The 26,348-nt window shown below is 38.7% G+C and overlaps 2 protein-coding genes across 3 annotated transcripts in view; one reads left to right on the top strand and one right to left on the bottom strand.

Moving 5' to 3' along the window:
- MTERF2 (mitochondrial transcription termination factor 2) overlaps nt 1-19,780 on the bottom strand; it is a 24,671-nt gene extending 4,891 nt beyond the window's left edge. Inside the window, exons 1-2 of one of the 2 annotated variants that reach the window (XM_014535986.1) lie at nt 18,475-19,780; nt 17,389-17,540 (exon numbers count right to left, since the gene is read on the bottom strand). In XM_014535986.1, coding sequence (XP_014391472.1) covers nt 18,577-19,734 — 1,158 coding nt within the window. In that variant the 5' untranslated portion in view covers nt 19,735-19,780 and the 3' untranslated portion in view covers nt 17,389-17,540; nt 18,475-18,576. Of the gene's footprint in view, nt 1-16,042; nt 17,541-18,474 lie in introns of those variants that run through there. The other variant, XM_014535985.1, reaches the window with a different exon arrangement.
- Nucleotides 8,402-11,863, top strand: TMEM263 (transmembrane protein 263). Its single transcript, XM_005861650.2, has 2 exons — nt 8,402-9,096; nt 11,163-11,863. The coding sequence occupies exons 1-2, from the start codon at nt 9,033-9,035 to the stop codon at nt 11,447-11,449; spliced, it is 351 nt and encodes a 116-aa protein (XP_005861712.1). The 5' UTR covers nt 8,402-9,032; the 3' UTR covers nt 11,450-11,863.
- Nucleotides 19,781-26,348: the final 6,568 nt, after the last annotated feature.

Here is a 26,348-nt window from a genome sequence, read left to right as displayed (position 1 = left end):
GGGCTGGCAGGGCGGGGGGCACCGTCCAGGCTTCTGGCCCCCTCTCGGTCGGTCGCCTTCTTCCGTTAGCTCTGCACCTCACCGCCCCCCTCTCCGGGCCTGGCTGCCGCAAGTGGGGCCTTTGGGAGCACCGAGCAGGAAAGGGGGAGGGGCTGGGTGATGTTGGGGGGCTGACGGAGGTTCGCTGGCGGAGTCACCCCTCCTCACCTGTCCCTGACTCCCCCGCCGTGGTTTGAGATTGGGATCTCGCCTTCAAGTCTCCGCCTGACTTCCTAGCTCCTGGGTGTCATGCTGGGAGGATGGGGGTCGTCAGCCTGGGAGGAGAGGGATGCAGCCGAGCGGCTGGGCTGGGCTGGGCTCCCCGCCCCACGGACTCCTGACCTGTTGATAAACCACTCTCTGGGGTTCGGGCACGCAAACCTTGGTCCCCAGTGGACATTCCCAGTGCGCTTCCCCGGTAGGAAAGCTCTTACCCCCGCGCCTAACCTACACCTAAAAGTGTGGCTGGAGAGGCGCTGGCGGTGTCGGGGTGCCTGGGGACCGCTGGCGCCGTCGTCTCCCGAGTCCAAATTCACACCGTGCCTGCTAAGCACACGCAAGACTGGTCCCCAGGCTCCCCCTGCCAATCAGACCCCGTCTCCTAAACACATCGCCCCTTGTGAGAAGACAGATCCTGGAACCCAGTGGGAGGGGGGTGCGGGGTGTACAACGTGGAGCTGAGGGAGGTGCTGCGCTCAGCCCCAGCCAGGGCTCCTCCAGGGTCATTTTCTGCCTCTCCTGCCACGTCACTCCCTCTGCCAAAGGGAAAAAAAGACTTGCTAGTACCTAGACCAGTGGTTCTCAACCTTCCTCATGCCGCGACCCTTTAATACAGTTCCTCATGTTGTGGTGACCCCCAACCATAAAATTATTTTCGTTGCTACTTCATAACTGTAATTTTGCTACTGTTATGAATCGTAATGTAAATATCTGATATGCAGGATGTACTTTCATTGTTGCAAATTGAACATAAAGCATAGTGATTAATCACAAAAACAATATGTAATTATGTATGTGTTTTCCGATGGTCTTAGGCGACCCCTGTGAAAGGGTCATTCGACCCCCAAAGGGGTCGCGACCCACAGGTTGAGAACCACTGAGTCCTAAAGGGACCAGTGTGGGGAGACGGGGCCGCTGGGACCGCCTAGAAAAAGGAAAATTACTTTATCTATTACGCCCTTGTGAACACCGTGCTAATTCCAAATGTTTACTGCCTGTGATTATTTGCTATATGCTATTGTTCAGCCTTTAAAACTTGGACTGGTGCGGGTGCTCAGGAATATTAATACATCAACCTGTACATGACTGTGTCCATACCTGTTTTTTGTTTTGTTTTTAAGAAAGAGGGGAGTAACCTTTCATAAATCCATATGCATCCTGTTTTGATTTTTTTTTACACTTTCATTTCTTTAAGTCATTGTTATAAATGTACCAGAAACCACGGTCAGTAAAAAATTGTCTACGTGTAGGCACATCATTAGAGAAGCTTAAGTAATTCTTGTGTGTGTGTTAGATTTTTTTTTTTTTAACTACAGGGAAATCTTTACCTTTCTTTGTACCAGTCATTGAGTATTTGCTGTTTTGCTACTTCCTGAAGATAGCTCACAGGATTATATTTATAAACACCTTCAGAGGAGGGCCTTTATATGCTGAAACCCGGGTACCTAATACAGTGTCTGACACATAGTAGGCACACAAATATTTGTTGAGCTAATGAGGTAATAACTTAGTGAAGATGGCTGATGTACTGGTTATCTGGTTTGATAGTGTACTGTATTGCCACTTAATGTTTCATTTAAGGGCAACACTTAAAAATTGCCATTTGATACTGTCAGTTGTTACTTGTCACTAGGTAGTCACAAGTTTTACTGGCAGATTATTTTTTTTCTTTCCTGCCAGATTCAGTGCATTTCTTACAGCCTATTTGCTGTTGATTTAATAGGCAAGGCCCATCTTAAAAGCAGCCTGTTCAGGATACTTGGTTAACTAGAGAAGCCTAAAAATAGTAAGCTGGTGTTTTACTATACACTGCTTGTTGGTGTATGCGTGTTAAAGCTCTGTATAAATATGTATTTGAAACTCCTTGTAGTTATTTGGCAAAGAACTCACCCTCACATGGGACTGAGGATGTGGCAAGGTTCCTATATAATAGAATATGTAGAAGAATTTAGCTAATTCATTTATAGTTTTTTTATAGGGAAATTAGCACTGACTATTTAGTAACAGGTTTTTGAAGCGGCATTGAAGGTAAACTGCTGTACACTGTATTTTGTAGAGAGCTTTCTACAGCTTGTTAGTGCTGTTTAGCTTCCTTTGGTACACACAGAGGGGTTTAACCACAGGCAAATTATGTACTCTTTTCAGACTTAATTTTCATTATTAATGCAAACTTTACATATATGTAAAGTGTTACAGATATCCACAAACAACATTGATTCATCTGTTTTCCTTTTAAAAAGAAAGCTTCCTAAGAGGCATTTGTTTACTTATTTCTATTATTGGAAGAAATGATCCTCTAGGAAAAAGTGTTATTAATCCTTGTCTCAATATATTTGCCAGCTGCAATAACTATGATATTATTGTACTGGACAAGTCCTTCACATTTCAGTTTGTTTTAAAAAAGCACAAACTTATAACCAGTTTAAGTTGGTATTATTTGTTCACATGTCAAGACCAAATAGTAAAATGTCCATAAATTATTTGTTCTGCCCTAACGGCTGTTTTTGCCTTCCTTAGAAAAGTGCATTTTTAAAAATAGAAACTTGTTTGCATTATGAATTCCTAGAGAGCAGATTTTTTTTTGTTTGGTTTTGAATGAAACTAAATTGATAAGTGCAGGGAAAGTGTATCCAAACTGGATTGTAAACTCTGGTTGAGAGTAGTCCTGTATCCTTAATCGCACTGAAATCTTCAGTGCCTAATAGATGCCTGGCACATAGTAGGGACTCAGATGTATGGTGGGTGAGGTAATGACTCAGTGAATTTAGGGCAGATAGTTTACATAGAATTTAATCTGTATAAGGGTAACATTTAAAAATGGTCATTTTGACACTTTTACAGTCAGTTGTTACTTGTCTCCATGTGTTATATACTTTTAAATTGTAAATACTAGCAGATTATTTAAATTTTAAATACTAGCAGATTATTTACCTTTCATAATTTTAGGAGTGTAGGGGTGTGTTTGTCTTCATAATTCCCAATTTAAGAGAAACAGCCCCCTTGTAATAATGATAATGAACAGGATGATAATGTAAAAAGTATTTATCCTTAGTGAGAAAGTGATAATATCCTTAAAGAGGTGATATCACCAAAAGTTTGACAAATGTGTGGAGAGGTTTGTAATGGTATATGTGAGTAAAAAGTACAGATGGCATAGTTAAGAATTTTAGCAAAAAATACCTTTTTAAGGTAATTTGGTGTCTTGTGACCAAATTGAGAATTTAGAAAAATATTCTACATATGGCATTTACACAATTTTTATTACCCTAATGTTCTAGAGGAATTTTAATACTGCATACTTGCTGTTAATACCAATGATGTACAAGAAACTCTCTCTCTCTCTCACACACACACACACTCACACACACACACGTCTGTAGCCTCAGGACTTTCAGAGCCCTCTAATAACAAGATCCTCTGGTCTAAGGAGCCAGGCTTCTGGCCTGGCAGAACTCCAGCTTTTCTATCTTATTGTTTATTGACAATCCTGTTGGTAACTTTAGCTAACAATATTCAATGTAACTGTGGGTGTTTCTGTATAATAGTATCTAGATTCCTATATTTCAGGCTTTTCTACCCAAATACTCCAAACTTAAGAGCAAAGTCATGGGGGAGGTGGGGGTGTGGTTGGGCTGGGAAGAGAGCTGGTAAATCTGAGTATATCTTGAATAAGCTCCAGGCTACAATGAAATTTCTTGAAAGTCTAGTAATCTTTAAAAATTCTCAAGTGCATTTATCTTTTTAATTAGTGTATATTTAAAAATTAAATAGTATTTTAAATTACCGGATACTATACTAAAATGCATGTAGCATGTCTCTCTTGGTTCTTGAAGCCCCTGGCATACCATTGCCTAATCTTAAAGATGTACATCTGAAAAGCATGATTCTAGCTTAAAGTGTTTTGTGGTTTGTTTGTTTTTAATAAAAAAGTTGGACCATATATCGTTATGCATTTTTCTTGTGATGCTTAAAATTAATGTGGATTCAAATGATATTTTTATCCCACTAATTCCATAAATACTTTGTGTCCGTTTACAGCAAAAACATGTACTAACAAAATAAGAATATAAGTAAGATATTTAAATTGCAGACCAGAGAAAATAGCAATAAGAGTGAAGTCTCAAGATAGTGTGGAGTTGGGGATGAGGGAAATGGGACATGCTATCCAGGCCACAGGAACTTACCTAGTTGAGCAGGAATTTTAACTAAGAGTCCTGGAAGCCAGGTCTCAAAGAGAAGAAAACATGCTAAGTATTTTTGGGGAAAAAAGTTTTCTGAATACCTATAAAGGTTTCTGAATAGCTCTAAAGAAATGTAGTTAGTGGGTAATTCCTTAACAGTGTGGTACAGTTAATGTAGTAATAGCCTGCATAAGGTTATTTGTCACGGTTCCCTTCCCAAGGACATAACCAGGAATAAAACTCAGTGATGTCATTTTCCTCCAGTCAGCTTTTGTAATTCAAGTATATTGTTTTTCAGATGACCAACTTGATTTGAGGATGAAAACCTAGAATAACTAGGTAGATGAACTGTCTAATCTTTAAAAATGTCCTTTATGTATATTACTGATTTCTAAGACTTAAAAATATGTATTTTTCTTTAATTTCAAAAGCAATATCTATAGAAAATTAAAATATATTCATTTCTATATGTAGAAATACTTTGTGTGTGTATGTGTGTTTAACCTGCCCCCATCCCCATACTGGCAGCCTGTCAACACTCTAGTGTACTTCCTCCAGTCTCTTTATGTGCATTTTTTAAAAAGCTAGATCAATGATATATGCCTTTTATATTTTCTAAATGCAACATTAGCATTTCCCTGTAGTATTTGATCTTCATAAATTATTTTAATGTCTGCATTGTATGTGTTTATAGAAAGCTTATAAATTTATCTCTTGCTTTCCATGAGGGTGTACTCATTAGACTATTCATTTCCAGGTATATTTTTTGTTTTTGTTGGCTTCTTTTTCACCTCTTAAATATGAGCAATCCAGTTATCAGTTTACTTCTCTCTTTTCCTTGATCATATCACCCACCTCCCACAGCTTCAGCTATCACTTCAAACCACTCTCAGGATCTCAAGTCAGACTCATTCTGAGTTTCAAGCCCCTTAAATCCAATTGCCTGCTAAACCTCTGTGGATGCCCTGAAGGCATCTTCAAATACAGCTGTTCAAAAACAAGTCCTTTCATCGTGCCGATAGTCAACAATAATGTATTGTACACTTATTTATTAGAGGGTAGATCTTGTGTTCTTACCACAATAAAATTTTAAAAGTCCATATTCTCTCAGAAATAAATGGTTTCTCCTCTCCTGTTGCTTGTCTTCACCATCATTTCTGTCTATTTAGTTGCTTATTCTCCTTTTATCTCTCATTAATACCCAAAGTTATTTTCTACTTCATACCAAAAAGTTCAAGTACTTGAGTGTCCATGTATCAGGCATTGATTATGGCCTTTGCGATGGAACAGGGAACAAAACCAAGTCTTGTTCTCATGGACCTTACATTCTAATTGGAAGAGACACCAAGTGAACACATACATATATCAAAGGACAATAAGCACAGTGAAGAATATAGAGCAGGGTTAGGTGGTAATGAGAGGGAGAGGAGTTAGGAGAGTGCTTATCCATTATTATAAGGGGTCAGGGAAGACCTTTGATAAGGGGACATTTACACAAAGACCTGAAGGAAGTTAGGAAGAAGCCAGGTATATATGTAGAGGAAGAGCCTTTAAGGGGAAGGTAAGGAAGTTCCCATGTTGCTAGACTGGACCGAGCAAGAGGCACAATGGTAGAAAATGGCATCAGAGTGTTAGATGTTGGGCCTCAGAGGTGAAGGGATGGACTCTGGATTTTATTCTAAGAAAAACAGGCAGCAGCAGGAGGGTTTAAGCAAAGTATGACATGGCTAGACAGAAAGGTCTAGCTGTGCAAGGGTGGAAGCTCAGAGGCCAGTTAAGAGATTTTGTAGTCCAGGTAAGAGATTATGATGGCTTAACTGACTGTGGTAGCAGTAGAGGTTATGAGAAGTCCTATGCTGGATTTATTTAGGCAACAATATACCAATGATTAGGTGGGAATGTTAAAAAAGAGGAAATCAAAGGTGACTCCTAAGTTTTTGGCCCACACATTTATTTAGACAGGAAAAATGGCAGAGTTCAGACTGTTAGTCCATCTCCCTGGACTACTAAATTAGCCACTTACTGTATTTAATTTTTTTGTCCTAAATGTTCTTGCTCCAGTTAGCTTCTTAAAACACAGGTCTGACAATGTTACTCTGCTTCCTGGCTCCTTATTGTCTACCCACAGGAAGGTAAAGTTAATTCATATTATTTAGATGAATTTGCACATATCTTTTATGCTTTCATAAAGCACAGCATAAAAAAGTGGTCTTTTTTATTACAAGATAGATTTGGAAAAATTAAAAATATTTTTAAAAGGGATTCTGTATTAGGAGGAAAAGGTAAGACTCTTAGTAGGGATTTGTGGGACATATACCGAAAGGCAGTTTTGAAATGTATGCAGTTACTATCACAACTCTTTTTAACGCTTGCTAAATACTTAAGGTGTATAATGTCTATATAATTTCCCATATTTCTGTACAGGGAATGATAGCCTCTATTGATTAGTGATCTGGATTTGTATGTGTATGGTATACGAATACTGGGATTACAGTGCTGAACAAGCTAGACAAAATGTCTCTCTTAGGAATCAATAGTTTATTGAGGAAGAAAGTAGCTCTCAAATAGTTATTCCTTAGGAAGGGACACATATACTCTGCCAGGAATTTCTGTATGTTTTGGCTTGAATTTGTTAAGTAGTATTCTCACCTTAAATTTAGGGCTAGAATATCTTTAATTTCTATTTTGTATTTCCTGAACAACACAGATCCATGAAGTTATTTGTCCTTAGCCATACAGTTTATGGTCAAGTTGGGGTTCAGACTCAGGGTCTCTGATCCCAGAACCGTAAACACTATACTGTGTAATACCTATGATGATAAATTACCATGATGATAAATTAAAGGAATATAAATATGAATGGAAACAAATTTAACATTCTGATTTAAGGGAGTTTTAAAATTGAGGCAGGTCAGTCAAGAACTCCTTTTCCCAGGAATGCATCACCTGATATTCTTTCGTTTTTGTTCTTTGTCAGAGATTACATGTCTTTACTATCACTTTAAATCTCAAGTGTGTATGGGATGATCTGCTAAATTCACAAACCAGACCAGCATAAGATAGGTGTTCTTGGCAAGTGGCCCGAGTCACTACAACAACTGAAAGATATTTAAGCACTCTGGCAGGAGCTGCTGGACTCTGTGGGATACAGTGAAGTCCCAACTTACACAGGATTTAGGTTTTAATGGCATTGCAAGTTGAATTACATAAAGTTAAAATTACCTTTGAAAAATCCCACTTCTCACAACCATTACCTCTCTTTCCCTCATTTACCAACTTTTGTCGTAATTATTAAGCTACAGAAGGAAATATGAATTTTTATCTGATCATCCAGTACTTTAAAATCATTAGGAATCATTAAGGAAAGGAAAAGTTCCCTGACTTTCCTTTGACCACTTAAACCACTCTGTTCTGCAACTTGCTGCAAAATGTATGAACCATGAAAACATTATTCTAAGTCTCCTAACAAGTCTTCCTGCTTGTTCTTGCTCTCCTGTTGAGTGTTCTCCCACAATAGCCAGAATTTTTGTTTTTAAAAGTATAAATCAGAACATATCACTCCTCTCCGTTCAGTGCCTTTCACTGGCTCCCCATCTCACTCAGGAGTTAAAAGCTAACCACCACCTGGCCTTGTTAGGGCCTAGGTAGTCCAGAATACTTAGTGGACTGCTGGGACCACAACCTCACTTTCTGGCAAGCAAGAAAATTTTAGACCAGTCTTAACTTGTTTTAATTTTTACTTAGTCAAGTGACTATAAAAGCAAATATTTTAAAATAGTAAAGGAGATCAACCAAAGAACTTGTATGCATATATGCATAACCCATGGTCACACACAATAGGGTGGTGAAGGCCTGGGGTGGGGGGCAGGCTAGAAGGTGTCAGTAATACTTTTAACAATAAAGACTTTTAAAAATTAGTAAAGGAAATTGGGAAAAGAAAGTTTATGTTTTCTTCACCCTAGCATAGCTTTATTTTATTAGGTTCTTTTACTACATATACTTAGAGGTAATCATAGTACTTTTTTTTTCATAGATTTTGGACTCTTTTGCTACCTACTTATTAGAGCTCTAAAAACAACAATAAAGAAGTAATCAAAATCCTTCTTAGTGATTCAGACTGATGGTGTCATCTCTATAGAAGGATGTCATTTTTTTTTAAGAAAATTTTTAGGTAGAACATATTTTAGTCATAGGTTTTTCTCTAACTCTGTTTTGAAATAAATTACAGTTGAGTCAGCCAATATTCTGTAAGAGGAAACACTTAAAATTTTTGTCTGCTAACCCCCACCTTCCAGCTTTCTTCAGTTAGTCATCTTCAGTTTAAGTTGAAGCAGCAGTAAAACAGGGAAACGTCTACTATACAATGCCTACCATTCTTTGGTTGGTATTTGAGATAAGATTTATATTGTCCATAGTATAACTAAAAGTATGTCTTAAATACCACAAGAGAGAAACAAGAAGTAGTCTTGTGATGGGTGTTTTAAACTGTTGTTTATCTGAAAAAAGTTGATTAAGTCTTAATTGAGCATGTGATAAATGGTAGTCTCCCATGTTGAGGTTAAAATGAAATATGTGTGTGTGTTTTTTTAGATCATGAATCAGGCAGATAAAAATCAACAAGATATCCCATCATACCTTAGTGACGAACCACCAGAAGGTAAGTGTGCATCTGTAACACTAAGAATGGAACAAATATCCTATTGAATCCAAGTTCTGATTGTTTTTATTAAATTTAAAAAACTGTTTACCTTGTCAGTAAATAAATTCCAAAAATAATCTATGATAAACCTTTTTAGCCTCTAAAAGAAAACACTGATATGGGTACATGTAAAATCTATTTTTCTGTTACTCTTATTTTATTTCACAAGTAAGAATATCCTTTAATTTGTAAAGAAGAGTGGGTGGGATGCAGAGGAAAATTGGACTGTGTTTAGTGTTGATACCTTACATACAAAAACGCAAGAGGTACTTGCGATTTGTTGTTAAACTCCTATCATTTCATCTCATTATTCATAATTGGTAGCTCTCTCTTCCTATATTATACATGGTCTTAGGGTCTGCTTAATTTAAATTCTCTTTAATTTGAAAATTGTTATATCATGAATCATTTTATTCTTACCTTTACTTCAGAAATCCTTGGAAACACTAACTGTACAGCTAAATGTTTTGATGGGCATTTTCTATTTATGGTTTTGGTGTAGAATATTATTACCTTTAATTCAAATAGTGATCTCTTTGGACAACTGCATGTTTGTACAGGACCGTCATATTAGGTAAGAAAGAGAATCAAATTGGAGAATAAGGGATGTTAAGTGACTTACAGACAAGATAGGTTACAGTAGCAGACGGATGAGGATGTCTCTGGGAAGAGGCTAAGGCTGAACTTCTAGCTCTAGGTATTGTATTTTGTTCCCAGTTCTGTTACTCATTGTCCAAAACTTTCTTCCTATATTTATGTTAGCAGACAAAAATGAAATCACTAGGAAAATAAACACAATTAAAAGTTCATACTTAAGCCTAAAAGAGGATGGAGGTAACTAACCTTTAGTTTGCTGGTGAAATAGCCTAGAAAATTATCACCTCACCTGTTTTCCTTGTTTTATTTATTAGGGCTAGAACCCTGAAAAGAAGTTAGGACTCAGTGAAAAGTTAATAAGGACTTTGTGAGAAAGTCACCAGGAAAGAGATAAAGGCTCTCCAGGAGCATAACTGCCAGGGAAAAGAACAAGCCTCAGGAATGACTGTGCATGGCAACCTGCTAAACAAAAGTAGTCTGCAAAGTAGATAATTTATAGGGTGGTAATTAAGAGTACACTGTAATTAAAGAGATCAACAGCATTAATATTTATTGGATTTGACTGAGAAAAACTACCTTCATTAAATGCTTGTGCACCAAATTTAGCCTAGCAGTCTGATCCTATATGAGGTGTTCAGTGTGAAGCAGTATGTTTTATTCTCAAATCAGGATTTTCCTCCTTCCCTAGTGTTACTGACCTTGACCTTGATTACAAAAGAATGACCAATTATGAAATCCTTTCCATCATAATTTTATACTTAATGCAGTAGTTCCCCCTTATGCACAGGGGATACATTCAAAGACCCCCAGTGGATCCCTGAAACTTTGGATAGTACCAAACCCTATGAATAACATGGTTTTTTCCTGTACATATATGCCTATGATAAAACTCACTTTATAAATCAGACAAGGCAAGAGATTAACAAGAATAAAAAAATAGAACCATTACCATATACTGTAAAAGAATTACATGAATGTGGTCTCCCTCTCTCAAACTATCTTATTGTGATGGACATTGGGATTATTCACCTCTTAGGCAGATGGAGGGGGGTGGCTCAAGATTTCATCACTTTATTCAAATTGGCACACAATTGAAATTTTATGAATTATTTCTGAAATTTGCCATTTAATATTTTCAAACCAAGGGAAACCATAGGTAAGGCGTGACTATGGTATATTCAAATGCTTATCTATATCTTAAGCCTTTTAATTCAGCTATTTAAAAATTTATATTAACTATGCTTATTACTCAAATAGTTTAAATAAAAAATTTGGATTTTAAAAATTTAGCCACTGCTGAACATGGACATTTGTAATGTGGTCGACCTTCTCAAAACAACCTCCTGATTATTAGGAAGTCTTAGGTTACTTGATTTGTACTGTTTTTTATAGACATATTTAACAATCTCATTCTATTTTCTCATTAGGATCAATGAAAGATCACCCACAGCAGCAACCAGGCATGTTGTCCCGTGTGACTGGCGGTATTTTCAGTGTTACAAAAGGAGCTGTTGGTGCCACCATTGGTGGTGTGGCTTGGATTGGTGGAAAGAGTCTGGAGGTGACCAAAACAGCTGTTACAACTGTGCCTTCCATGGGAATAGGGCTGGTGAAAGGGGGCGTGTCTGCTGTGGCTGGAGGTGTGACAGCTGTTGGGTCTGCTGTTGTAAACAAAGTGCCCTTAACAGGAAAGAAGAAAGACAAATCTGACTAAAACATGGAGATACATTTGCTCTCTACAGCATTATGATGCCAGTGGCATTGAATTGCTAAATTATGGACTACAACTAAGTCAACTGTTTTGGATGTTTATCTTCTTAAACTGCTGTGTTGAAAGTATTGATGACTGGCTTTCGTCTAAAAAGAAGAGACCAATACTAGCACAGTGTATGAAGGTTTCTCATACTTAAATTCCAGCTTTTTATCTGGTAAAATGTTACGCTTATCAGCTGTAACTGAAGATATATTTGAGTATTTACTATAAGTCTTTTAGTTTAACTAAAAATGTGAAAGTTGAATTTAGTGGATGATCTTTACAATTCCATATGTATAATGTGCCAGGTAACACATCTGTCCCTTAAAAAGGGAACCTTGAACTACATAAACTGTAATTTTGATGTGCCTACTAGTTTCAGATGTCTTAGTTTTTTTTATAATGATAGTTGATTAGGCCAAGAGGCATTCTTTTCTTATTTAAGCCGGTAAAGGTAGCAAGATTTAGAGAAATTTAAAAGAAAAGATAAAGGGTTTTATGATCCTGAGTGTTAACCATCTTTTGTTAGATATATTATATTTATTTCATCATCGATGCCTTACAAAAGAAAACATCTTTTCTAATACCCTCATTGTGCAGTTCTTAGCATTATATATGGATTCTCTTAAAAGTTGTTTGTATCAGATCAGTTTTCCCTCTTTAAGAATCTCAGGAGTCTTGGGGTAAAAGCATTTCTTGCTCTTAGCAGATAAGATAGTGGTTAACTTTTTGTTAACTGTCTGTAGTTATGACCAACAATATGCTTCAACCTGGGTTCATGCTCCATCATCAGTACACCTCACAGTGCCTAAGGAATATGTCTTTGCTAGTCAGAAGCTTTGTTGGAAGAGTTTCAGATTAAGGAGGAACAAATAAATAATTTTTAGTTTTTAAAAATTACCTAGAACATCCCAGATATAAAAAGAATTCTTTACATTTATTTTATCTCTAGGATGGCTTAAATTATAAGCAGGTTTTTTTAAAAACATGGTAAAAGAGCCACAAATATGTGGGAGCTGTCTTTTAAATTGAATGAAATGGGCTCCAGGGATTAGTTTTGAATGTAAAAATATATGTGTTTTCAATGGTTTATAGCAGTGGTTCTCAACCTTGGCTGCACATTAGAATCACCTGGGAATCTTTTTAAAATCCTGATTTCTGGGCCTCATCCTCTCTTAATCACTTCCAGTAGCCACCCAGGCACCGACATATCTGAAAGGGCTTAGAGCAGTGGTTTTCAACCTTGGCTGCACATTAGAATCACCTGGGAATCTTTTTAAAATCCTGATTTCTGGGCCTCATCCTCCGGAAATTCTGTTTCTTTGTTATGGGGTGAGGCCACAACATTAGTAACAAAGAAACAGAATTTCGGGAGGATGAGGCCCAGAAATCAGGATTTTAAAAAGATTCCCAGGTGATTCTAATGTGCAGCCAAGGTTGAAAACCACTGGTTTACAGGCTTTTAAAATGTTATCTCACCATCCTTTAAAGCAGCTGTAGACTTTGTATCATTTTCCAAGTCAAATTCAGGCAGGGAATTGAAGTTTTTGATTGCGGATGATAAGTGTGTCAAGTCTTAACATATCATGTTTCAATCATTCTCAAAGAATATGACTTAGCTGAAATTCATCTTTTTGTTTCTTGTTTCATAAAAAATTTAAAAGTGGCATATATATTTGGCATTCATCCTAACTAGGGGTTATAATCCAATCCTGAAAAAAATCTGTTATCTTTATACTAAGTCCAGATATTTGCCTCCATTCTGCAGATTTTTTTTCCTTGCAAGGGAGGGAAGGAAAGGTATGATGCTCTGGAGTAAATAAGTGAAATAGCCTCCCTGAGAACTTAAAACAGATCACTCCCACACCCAAGGCTGAACTGTTTGTAAACAACAAAGAATTTTTACATTAATGTGGATTACCAAATGGATAAGAACATTACTTTTCAAAAACTTTCATGAATACCAGCAGGGATTTTAAGCAAATCTACAAATGTTCTTGAACTTTTCTACAGTATATAAAACTGAGAAGTCATTAAGGAATTCAATTCATCAGAAATTAAATGGCCTTTTATTTCATGCTGTGTAATTTAAGGTATACTTGTTGGTATATCTGGTCAAATGTCATAATTAGCAATGGTGGTTTTTTTTAAAATCCAAATTAATAGATGAACACAAATAATGACCTAAAATAATGGTAGTGGAGAACTTGTTTCCTGCTATTTGAAAGAAATTATTACTTCATTAATAGGTCATATTTCTAATTTATCTTCTCTAGTCATAGGTTCTGCTGTGCTTTATACCTGCATTTCTAAACATACTTTAGTTGACTGTATGCTTGCATATTTATTTTTAACTTTGGTTATCTTTAAAATTGCTTGAGGAAAATAAAATGGTTGTGATTAATTTCTGCTACAGAAAAGCCACCTGGTACATTTTATCTTACCGAGTTTGTTTTAAATTCTAAACTGTAACTTTGTTCAGGAGAGGCTTTTGCAATGATAGCAGAGAACTGTACAAATGAAGTTAGTCATGGAGGTTCTTGTTGAAATGAACTTGCCATCTGATATGTATAGCTGTACACTTGAGTCTTTCTCAGTTTATTTTTGTAGATTAGCATTTGACCTGTAAACAGTACTAGTTCACTTCAAGAAACTAAGGTGGTTGTATATACCTGGAGGTATCTGTTATTCAGCTTTTCTTTTGAGTGGGTATTTGCACAATGAGGGTAACCGTGTGTGACCCACTGAATGACTGATCTAATGTCGATATTATGAGTCCTGCACTTAGATGAAAATAACTGATGACTGAAGTTTTTTGTATTAAAGGAATGAGAAAAGAATACATGAATCTGTTAATAAAACACTATGATCTACAAAATATGAAATGTTTCATAAAGATCTAAAGGAATAAAGGAAATTTTAAAACAGGGTAGTCTTAAAATTTTTAGTTACATAGCAGTTTAGAAAGTTTACAAATTTTTGACGTTAATGAAGAAACAAGATAAAACATCTCTGAATATATTTTGATGCCAACACAATAAATGAAATGCAAATATATTTTAAACAACTCTAATAAAGATTAAAAATGTAGATTTCTAGGTTTGACCCCAACCTTCTGAATCTCTGTAGGGTGGGGTCTGTAGGACTGCAGTTTAACCACCTCTGCTGGTGATTCCTATGCACTCTGAAATTTGGGAACCGATGAAGTTACAAAGTAGTGAGCACTTCCCTCTGTCCTAGCTGTGGAACCAACTTAGACATCTCACTGAACAGAAGTGACTCAAAGGGATGGGAACCAGTTGGAGGAAGGTAGAAAATGGATATATATTGGGCACCTACTTACCCACCAGGGGCTGTCCACACATTATCTGATTTAATCACTATGAGGGTATATCTTTATTCTCTTCGTACAAATATGGAACAGTCTTTCAATGTTAGTTGAATTTCCTATATAATTTCTGAATTAGTGTAAGTCACTTCTCCAGTTTAGGTCCAGAAACAGAAATGGGGCCATCAGTAACAAGTCCTTAATTCTGCTGTTGGCATTCAGTGCTGCCTGTGCTAGATTTACCAGGCTGTCTAGCTTGAACTTCCTGGTGATCATATTTATATTTACTGTGGCAGCTAATTATATTTTGCCACAGAAATGAGTTTAGTGTAATTATATTCCACTAAATGACTTAAAGGCAATAATTGTTACTAGAGTCTCTTTTCACGCAGGAAATAAAAATTTGACTCTAGTGTTTTATGTAAGAGTATCTCTCCCTGCTCTGTTGTTGATTTTGAATTATTTTAAATTTTACTCAGGAAGATCTGAATAAGAATGCAAGAATGGAAAAAGGCAGATTCAAAGGTTTACAAAAGAAAATGTAGTAACATTTAGTCTAAGGGAATATAAAGTCAATATACTGGATTTTTAAAAAAATATATTTTTATTGATTTCAGAGAGGAAGGGAGAGGGAGGGAGGGAGAGAAACATCAATGATGAGAATCACTGACCGGCTGCCTCCTGCTGCTTCCAAATGGCCCCTACTGGGGATCAAGCCAGCAACCTGAGCATGTGCCCTTGAATGGAATTGAACCTGGGACCTTTCAGTCCGCAGGCTGATACTCTATCCACTGAGCCAAACTGGCTAGGGCAATATACTGGATTTTTTTTTTTTTTTTAACCACAAACGTGGATTTTAACTTAATCTTTTCAAGTTAGAGTAAGTTACAAATGTATTTTAAAAACTGTATGTGTCTCAAGTTCTCTACATGGGCCTGTGCCCCTAAAGTTTGCTGCTGTAATGACTAGACTAAATTAATGGCCGACAAAGCACACAGGGTCACTCAGGGGTCACTCAATTCTGACAAACTTTCTTATATACCCTCTTGTATGTTCACTTTACTACTCCTCCAGATGACTTTCATACCTCCTTCCGACTCTCTTGCTATACATACTCCCATCTCCCATTCTACTTCCTTCTCTGACAGCAACTCTCCTGCCTCTCATACCACCCACTCCATCAACCTGCCTACACCTGATGCCACACTCAGACCAGGACTAGTATCTGTGCACTCATCCAAAGTCTGCCCACCTTCACTTCCTCAAGGATATGAAACCTACAGTTTTCCATCTCCAGCTCTCTTGGGTCATACCCATCAGCATGTACTAGTAAACAAATCTTAGTATTTGCTTTCTTTAAAGAAAAACTTCTTGAAAACAACTGCAGTTTCTTCCTCTTCATCTAGCCTTTCAACCTATTCCAGTTGCTTTCTTACCTTTCTCAGTCCACCAGAATCACTCCTGATAGGGCCAACTAATGATTTCCTATTTGCCAATTCTATTAGTCACTTGTCTGTATCTTAGTTGGCATGTCCATGGCATTCAATCTTATTGACCATGCCCTCTTTTCTTGGCAGACTTCCACTGGTCAACCCTTTCCAGGATTGGCCAGCTAGAGCTACAAATCTGCACTTTGTTTCTGGATAAGCTCATCGAGAGCCATAGCTTTACATTTCATAGATATGCAAATGACCCCTGGATCTCTATCTCCAGTCCTAACTTCTCACAATTCTGGACTTTAGCATTTGCATCTTTGACATCTCTGCTCTGATATCTAGTAGACATCTCAAAAATTAACATCTAAAAGGTGACCACATAATATACAATGTATTTCAAACTGAGACAACAGACAAAGCACCACTGATAATTATGGTGGGACAACAAGCATCTAGTTTCTCCAAGGGTTTCCCATCACACTCAGAATGAGATTCTGCTCTTTAGATGGACGTGTAATACTCATCTTATCCTGCCCCACTCTCCTTGTCCTGCAACCCTGCCCCCACTGTACTGCCATTCTTTTTCTTGAACATTCCGACGTGACTTTGGGTGAGTAACCCTCTGTGTGCCTGAGTCTTATCTGTAGACCAGTAAACAATGGTACCGAACTCCTAGTGTTGCAAAGCACAGTGTGCCTGGCACTTGGTGCTGCGTAGATGTCTTTCCTCTCCTAAGGAACTTAACAGAATTGGATAGTGAAGGCTACTTGCATTTGCTGAAGACATGGCCTGCATTTTTCATATTTTCCTGAAGAAAAGACCATTCACACATAGTGCACAGAGGTTTGACTATCAGAGTCAATTGTTTGGTTGTTACAAAGTTCAAACTCCACAGCTGAAAGTGGGCCAGTCTTTATCTGGGTAATGTTTATCTTGGCAAGATTTAGAAATAGAAATGTGAAATGCTACTAAGTACCAACCATCACACACTTTCCCTTTTATAGGCAGACCTGAATTTTCAGAAAGTTCTTAAAAATGCTCCATGTACTTCAAATGTATATGAATTAGATCATTTCAAATTGAAGGCATTTTACAGAGAAGTTTTCATAAAAATCCCTAAATTTGTTGGTACTCACTCTTTTGGCAGGTCAGGGAGGGGTGACTTTTTTCATGCCAACTCATAAGCAATCCTTTTTCTATTCACAAGGTTTGAAAAGAAGTTGGATCATAGTAAATCTGGGCTGTCACTTGGCAGCTGAGTGGCCTCTCTAAGGTTCAGTTTCCTCATCTGTAAAATGGGGAAAGTAATGAATGCACTTAAAAGCACTTCATGAGAGAGAAAAATGGTCAATTTTAAACAACGTGACCATACAAATAAGCTCTAATTGTTCTTTCTGGATGAGTAATACTTGGTTCTGAAAGATACTCATTCCAACCAGGAGATAAAATCAGCTTTCTCTAAAAAAATGTATTAGAAATCTGCTGATGTTTCACTTTAACACTAAGCTACAGAACTCAGACCACGGTAGTGATGTTTCAGAGCCGGTGGTGAGAAAGAAGGCTGGGTCTACATCCCAGATGAAATGTGCTAGATCAGTGGTTCTCAACCTTCCTAATGCTGCGACCCTTTAATACAGTTCCTCATGTTGTGGTGACCCCCAATTTCATTGTTACAAATTGAACATAATTAAAGCATAGTGATTTATCACAAAAACAATATGTAATTATATATGTGTTTTCCAATGGTCTTAGGCGACCCCTGTGAAAGGGTCGTTCGACCCCCAAAGGGGTTGCGACCCACAGGTTGAGAACCGCTGTGCTAGATAAATAAAAAATGACAGTTGTTTCCCCGGCCAGTGTGGCTCGGTGGCTGAGCATCAACCAATGAACCAGGAGGTCATGGTTTGACTCCCAGACAGAGCACATGCCCAGGTTGCAGGCTTGATCCCCAGTAGGGGGTGTGCAGGAGGCAGCTGATCAAGGATTCTCATCACTGATGTTTCTATCTCTTTCTCTCCCTCTCTCTGAAATCAATAAAAACAAATTTTTAAAAAATGACACTTGTCAGTTTCTTAAAAATGATTCACTTATATCACACTAATGTGCCATTGAATGGTACAAGATTTTTTAAAAAATAGCTTAAGATCAAAATTAGCAACTTTTATTTAAAATAAATGTAATTTATATTTTATAATATAGCATATGAGTTGGGGATTATTTACTTAGAGGTAAAATTCCTGGTGCCTGCAAACAGCTTGAATCCTGTGTCTTTGCTACTCAGTGTCACTCTGCACTGCCAGAAGGAAGCAGCATCAGCCAGTGAGTTACTCATCAACATGTAACGGTGCAACAGGGTTAAATAATGGCCTTCCTTTTTTGGCCTGGATTTTACCAAAGTTAGCCTCAAACTCTTTTTTCGTTCCATTTAGACTTGCTAGATGTCCATCCTTTACTCTGTAGCCTAAGGAATTCAGTTTCCTTATCCTGTACTGCACTATCTGTGGTGTTAATTCCAGAACCATGGGCGTTTCTCTTATCTGAGCTATGGAAATTCCTTCTTTCAATAATCCCTGAATTCTCTCTTCCAAAATGGGAACGGAATAATATAAAAGGGCAGGACATTTCAAAACTAACTGCTTCAGGTCATGATCTGTGCATTTAAAAGCATTTTTAGAGAAGGAAATACTGTTCTGTATACTTCTTAGGCCAAGTTGAAAAAGAAACCCTTTCAGTTGGGACAGAAGCTGGAGAATTTCAGAGTCTGTGAAACCTTGCTCCTGGAGAAATTCCAATGTTTCCTTTATAGCTGCAGAAGAATTTAACAAAATAAATGGGTTTTGGCTTAATAACTTCAGTAGCCAAACTTTCATGTTGGTCTCGGAGCTACCTAAATTTAGATAACTCTCCTGGAGAATCCTTATCACTTGCTTATTCTTCTCAACAGGATTATGAAAAATACTAGGTGCAGTTGTCAAAAACCTGCTAATGACCACATTTTTGAGTCCCAACTCTTGAAAGAACTGAACATTCAGTTTCCGGTTCTCCTGGTCTTTAACCGTAAAGAAAGATTCTGGAAACTGTTCTATTAACTTGACTAACTCTTCCTCATTTTTGCAGACGGACTGCCAGAGTTCTCTCTGGGAGTTCACAGCGGTTGGACTGCAGACAATGGCTTCTGGGCAGCGTTCCAAAATACTGGCTACCGCAGTCTCATTGGCACCTAGTTGCTGTAAAATATTTGCAATTTCTTCAACATAGGTTTCATCCTCCAAAAGGACCCATCCTTTTAATCTGCGTATTTTCCTGATGTCAACTGAAAATTTATGGAGCTTTTCCACTGTTCTTTGATTTTCTTTGTTAGGCTGATTGTTGGTTGTATAGGTGAAGCAAGCTAAAAAAGGTCTGTATCTGGGAGCTGATAGCATCTTTCTGAAAGAACACAGCCTGCAAGGCTGGGATCTCATCAGCAACTTCCACAACATGCCTGAAATCCACCAGCTAATCCCCACCGTCCAGTGATGCAGAATGTATTCAGGGTGCCTGTAAGAAAGAAATTACAGGATTTAACATGGGTTGTTGCCTTGTAGAACACAAATCTAAGCTGTTAGCAGTAAGCATTGGAAATAACATGGATTTAAATTAGACAGGAAAACTACTCATGTGGAATATTAAATATATCCTCTTACATAATTTATAAAGTAATTATACTTCTTCACAGCTTAGACATCTTATACTTTATAAATACATTGCCATTTGAACTTTGCAGCAACCTTGTGAAGTAGTTATTTCTCTTTCACAGAGCAGTAGCCAGACCACAAAAAGTTCAAAGAATCACAGACCGTAGATGTTATTTTGACACAACTTCCCCCTCCTACAACTCTGATATGTTTCTCTTTAGGAGACATATGTTACTTACTTATATACACACAGAGGTTCTTTGTTTTTGTTTTTAACGTTTTACATTTTCAAGGTGATGTATAGCAGAAGCAAATACTTATTAAGAATGGGGGTGGGGGGGCGTGCCCTGGCCGGTTTGGCTCAGTGGATAGAGCGTCGGCCTGCGGACTGAAAGGTCCCAGGTTTGATTCCGGTCAAGGGCACATGCCTGGGTTGTAGGCTCGATCCCCAGTTGGGGGCGTGCAGGAGGCAGCCAATCAATGATTCTCTCTCATCATTGATGTTTCTATCTCTCTCCCTTCCTCTCTGAAATAAAAATGTATTTTTTTAAAAAAGAAGGGGGACGTCATCTCTAATTTTATATTTCAGAGTAAATATTTTTGCTGAATAACTATTACCCAAATAAGTTAATTTGTTTTATTTAAAATGAGTCAATAAATGTATGCTTGTTCCATGAGAATTATGTGAAAATTTCTTTATAAATGCAGAATTAAATTAAGTCTTAGCCAGGTACAATGAGAGAGATGTGTGACTGCCCCAGTGGAGCCACTCGAGTGGCATGTCAGCTGTGGAATGGGGACCATACATTATAACGTCTAACCAGCTGTCCCCATTTGACAGCTTTAGTTACCTAGAGACGCTATACTGTGCCTGATGCATTGTAGCCTTTGCACTATTTTCTCATATTTCTGGTAATGAAAACATGCCTAGTTTGTTGTTTTAACTTTTGGTACCTGAGATTGAAGTGTCTTGGCTCTACCACAAAAGTGTAGTGCTGCTATTTGGATAGTTAACAGCATTTCCTTAGTATTTGTAGGTTTGAAGGAAAACGGGGGAAGGGGGCAGCCATTTCTAATCCCTGCCTTTAATAATGCCTTTGCCACATATGCCAAGGACTCCTCCCTTTCAAGTCCTACTACTCCAAATAAATTATTATTCTCTAAGGAAAAATAACAGAGAATAATGCTCTCATTTTTGGTTTACTTTTGGTAAAATAGCTCAGTTAGTGCCTATGATGTCAAAAGTAATTGTAGGCATAGCTTCTGTTTTACTTCTAGTAGTTCAACCAGAGTTTTCTTAAGACGATTCCTAATACCAGTTTCCTTAAATAACTCTCAAATAGCCAAGATATAAATGAGAAGAGAAACACAGCTCAGTGATACAGGAATGTGTATCAGTGAGTGTGTATGCATACATATGTATTCTGCCTGTTCCACACGCTCAAAATCTATGAAGAAAGACTGTGTAGTTAACAATGTGGGTGTTTACTCTTTCTCTTTATAGGTATGTCTTTATTTCCAAAAGGATTTGCAATATCAAGTTTAGATTGTAGAAATATTTTTAGTAAAGGTCTAATATAATAACTCCCAGTTATTTTCCTAACTTTATCATAAAATAAAAATTCAATCAATATGCACAAGAATAAAAGTTTATCTAATAAAGAGTATTAATGTTATAAACCTACTCTTTAGGGAAATTTCTTGATTCTAATTGTTAATAATTCATAATAAAAATGTATTGTTATTTTGTAATCCTTATTTCTTATTTATAATGCTTTTTAATAAAACCACAAACAAATTCTCTATTATTCTTATCTATCTAGAAGCACCTATAAGATTTCTGTTTTTCATATCCTAGTTAAGCTCTCTTGCCTACATCTTTTTTTTTTTAATATATTTTATTGATTTTTTACAGAGAGGAAGGGAGAGGGATAGAGAGTTAGAAACATCGATGAGAGAGAAACATCGATCAGCTGCCTCCTGCACATCTCCTACTGGGGATGTGCCCGCAACCCAGGTACATGCCCTTGACCGGAATCGAACCTGGGACCTTTCAGTCCGCAGGCTGACGCTCTATCCACTGAGCCAAACCGGTTTCGGCAATAATATTTTTTAAATTTCTGAGAAGACCAAGGATTTTAACAGCAAGGAGGTACATCTAGGCTGGAGTCCCACACCCCACTGTCCTGGAATCCCAAAACCTCGAGCCTCACATCTGTACCACCAGCTGGAAGGAGTGTGGCTCGGCAGTCAAACTCACACCCTGCTCTGGCTCTAATTTATGGGATCATCTTGGGAAAGTTACTTAACCTCATATTAAACAAGTAGTGATTAGAATACAGCCTCACAGTAAATGTTCAATAAGATTAAAATAATAATAGCATCATCTGTATAGTAGAACAGCAGGTAAACCTTATAGGAATATTGCGAGGGTTAAAATGCACATCAAGTACTTTGTGCGCAGCCTGGTATGTTATCAGCGCTCAATAAATGGAAGCCATGACTAGGAAACATGGAGCTAAAATGTTTGTAGTAATGTGACTTTAAACTGTATTTTAGACAGAAGTACATTATTTACAAAGAATAACTGAAAATTGTGAAAACTGTATTGTAAATGCTTTTATAAGCAAGTAACTGCTTATGAAGGTAATACAGTCTCACTATAGAGAATCTGCCAAATTCTGAAAAGTATAAGGAAATGGAAAAATCTTTCATAATCCCATCACCTATAGACAACTATTCATATTTTGACATGTAAGTCGTTTTATTCTATGCTTCTTGCCCCCTTTATTATAATTTTTAAATACATAAATCTGCTTTATACATGACAGTTAGGTTCTAAACTCAGCCTATCAAGTGAAAATTGCAGAAACTCAAAATTTTCCTTGAAAATCTCCTAAGCAGGCACCACACTGGATACCAACATACCATCTTCTGTAAGTCCTGCACCAGGGGTTCCTCCAGGCCTGGAACAGATCCCAGTGTTTGGCTGAGCACCAGATGAAGTAGTTGGCTTACTCTGGAGTTACATTATAAAAAGTGACAGATCATTAAATATTAGAACTACATTGACCACAGCATGACGCTCTTGCCCAGGGAGGCTAAGGGAAGAGCGGGCTGCCTCCCATGGCCTGCTTACTCCAGAGTGAACTATCATGTGTTCAGGTGAGTTGTCTGAACAATTAAAGCTGTCTGTCTTGCTCTAGCTCTTTCTCTGATGAACAAACATAGTTGACTATAAAAGTGGAAAGCACAAATGTGGCTCCTCTACAATCAATACACATTGTACAGGGGTGGGCAAAAGGAAGTTTACAGTTGTAGTACTAACAAAATCCTATATAATAAAAGCCTAATATGCAAATTGTCCCCTCAACCGGGAGTTCGACCGCTCACAGGGGGTGGTATGGAACATGGCGAGTGTCAGCAACGCAGCACTGGCAGTGGGCGGCAGTGGAGGCGCTGTCAGCCCCGATGAGAGCAGGACCTCGGTGGGATGGTGGAGCAGGTGAGTGGGCGGTGCCAGGCCAAGGCGGGTGTGAGCAGGGGCCTGATCGCTCTGTGGTTGACCCCGCAGATGGCAGGGGTGGGGGGGAGCCCCGCCTGACTCCCAGGCGCTGAGGGAGCTGGGTGGGGTGGAGGAGGGCCCGGCACCGATCGATGGTCCCACAGGTGGGATGGTGGAGCAGGTGAGGGGGCAGCACCCGGCCAAGGCGGGGTGCCAGGCGGGGCTGTGAGGCTGGGGGTGCGAGCTGGGGACCAATCTCCACAGGCCACCCCAAGGAACCCCACCCGTGCAGGAATTCATGCATTGGGCTTCTAGTAATAAATAAAAATACAAGAATAAACTCTGTTTTGTGTACTCACAACTGTAAAACTTTTGCCTACCCTCCTATATGTATTTTATTCTTTAATCCACTATATATACCTTGGCATCAAAAGTGCTCTAAATATTTTAAATGAGTGCATGATGTATGGGATGGATATACTCTCATTTTGTAATTTATTTCCTAGTATTGAGCAGTTGGGCTATTTGTAATTTTTTGTTATATGCTAAATATCTGCTGCACATTTCATATTTTTCCCTTTAGGATGAACTTCTAGGAGAATTACTGAAGAGATGTGTGAAGTTCAGTTGTTAATTCACTACCCAGAAAAACTATCTCAACCTATATTCTCACAAGCAGTATGAGTGATTCCCTCATTAGTTATAAATTTAATATGTGAAAATGAATACAACACTAATTTAACTTCATTTTATTATTAGTGAGGCTGAACTTTTCTTAAATTATGTTGACTATCTGTGTTGCCTTTTAACTATTCCTGCGGTTTGCCTTTTTTATCAGTGGCATTAAGCAAATTCACAATGTTGCACAACCACTACCACTACTTCCAGAACTTTTTCATCACCCCAGGCACAAACTCTGTACCCATTAAGCAATAATTCCTCATTCCTTTCTCCACTCAGCCCCTGGTAATTTCCATTCTACTTTCTGTTTCTATGACTTTGTCAGTGGAATCATACATTTGTCTTGTTGTGTCTGGCTTATTTCGCTTAGCATGTCTTCCCAGTCCATGCACAGTATAGCATGAGTCATCATAAATAGATGAAGCCTCCTGTCCCCATTGTAGGCTCTCTTGAAACTATGGATGGTTCCTCGGTGCCACTTGTCATAGCTGCAGTTCACGTGTTATTTCTGTTTCACCCTCCATGAGGCAGAGACTGGCCATCATGTTCCAATGAATTGCTTCCCTACCCTCCACCCGTTGGGCTGACACAGGTGAGTCTAGGAGGCATTCCTAGTCAGGTGACCTTTGTGTGTGCTCCTCCATAGCAGCCAACTCTTGATCCTATTGTAGCAATCACTACATTCCTGTAAGTTTGTTATTCATTCAATCAGAAGTATTTTGGCTTTAAGTTCACACAATGTGCCAGGCATTACGCTAATATTAGCTCTTCTGCTAAAATGTTTCTTCATACCTCTGGATCACAGACCCACCAGAGAACCTGATGAGAGCCATGGACTGTCTTTCAAAAAAAACCCAAAAACAAAACAAAACCACAAAACACAAAAAACAACAAAACAAAACAAAACCCAATACTTGTTTTGCAAAAGATTTTAGCAGGATTAATTTAAGCAGGATTCAGACCCTGCAGCCCAACTATGAACAACCTGCATGAGATTGCAAGCACTGGGAGGGCAGGGTCTGATGCTCTTCTGCTTTATCTTTGTAACAAGCAAAGAACTTGGTCCACAGAGGAATAGAATCAGTGTTTGTCAACTGAAACTGAATGAACAAACCAAGCCCATGAAGCAATCTAACCTAACCTAGTGGCTAAAACTGTGGGCTGCCTGGGCTTAATTCCTGGGCATGTTGTATTGTGACTTGAGGAAGTCATTTCACCTCTCTGCCTCAGTTTGACCATCAAGAAAATGGGGACACTACATCCTGGGTGATTGTGAAGATGAAATGAGTTAGTAACAAAAACCAAGAGTATTCAGAAAACTCATTAAATCATACAACCCATTTTAAAGATGAGAAAACAGATAAAGTAGCAGGAAAAGTAACCTGTCCAAGGTTGCTCGGCTAATAAAGGGCAGACCTTGTATTCAAACCCAGCAGAGGCCAGCCCTTAGCGCTGTGCCCTACACATAATGACGCTCTTGGTAAATGTTTGTCAAAACACAACGCGAGCTATTCTCTGAAACTTCATGTTTCCTAGACACGTTTGAGGAGTGAAGTCCACTTCTATAATACGCATCCTTTTCCTATACGGGCCACTCTATAATCGGTCATCTCAACTAAGTTCTACTTTTATAACGTGTACGAACTTCTGAGTTTCAAATAAGCCCCCGTGGGTTTAAAAGCCAGGAAACCCGAAGGCCCAAGGAAGAGAGTCTTGGGGAGCGATCGAAAGCCACACACCCATCGAGTGCGGCCTGCGCTTCTCCGGAGAAACTTCGACCCGCGGCGCCCAGGCGTCCGCCCAGGCCAGGCAGGCGCAGCTGAGCGGCGGAGGCCCCAGAACCCCCGCCTCACAGCCACGGCCAGGCCCGGGCGACTCCCCGCAGGGGCGGAGAAAGGGCGCGACTCACCTGTAGGCGTCCGCTCCTTGCCAGGCGCAGTGGGTCACGGGCCCCCGGCTCCGTCCGCCCTCCCTCACCAGGCCGACGATTCCGGTGGCCGGTAGTCTATCCGAGGACTAGGAACCAGGCCCGGGGCCTGGAGCGACTTGTGAATTTCCCTCAGCGGCGCCAACTAGGTCACCTGTCTTTACCGGCAGCCAATCAGAACACGGGAGACCCATGAGCCCGCAGATTCACGCCCCCAGCGCAACCAATCAGGGCGCAACGCAGGCCACGTGACCCTCCAGACGCCCATTGTTGGCGCAAGGCGGGTTGGGGCTGGGGGCGGGGCCG

This window comes from Myotis brandtii, unplaced genomic scaffold (assembly GCF_000412655.1).
Source record: "Myotis brandtii unplaced genomic scaffold, ASM41265v1 scaffold155, whole genome shotgun sequence".
Taxonomy (NCBI): Eukaryota; Metazoa; Chordata; class Mammalia; order Chiroptera; family Vespertilionidae; genus Myotis; species Myotis brandtii.
Note: the sequence above shows the minus strand (reverse complement) of the source record. Positions and strands in the feature narration are given on the sequence as shown.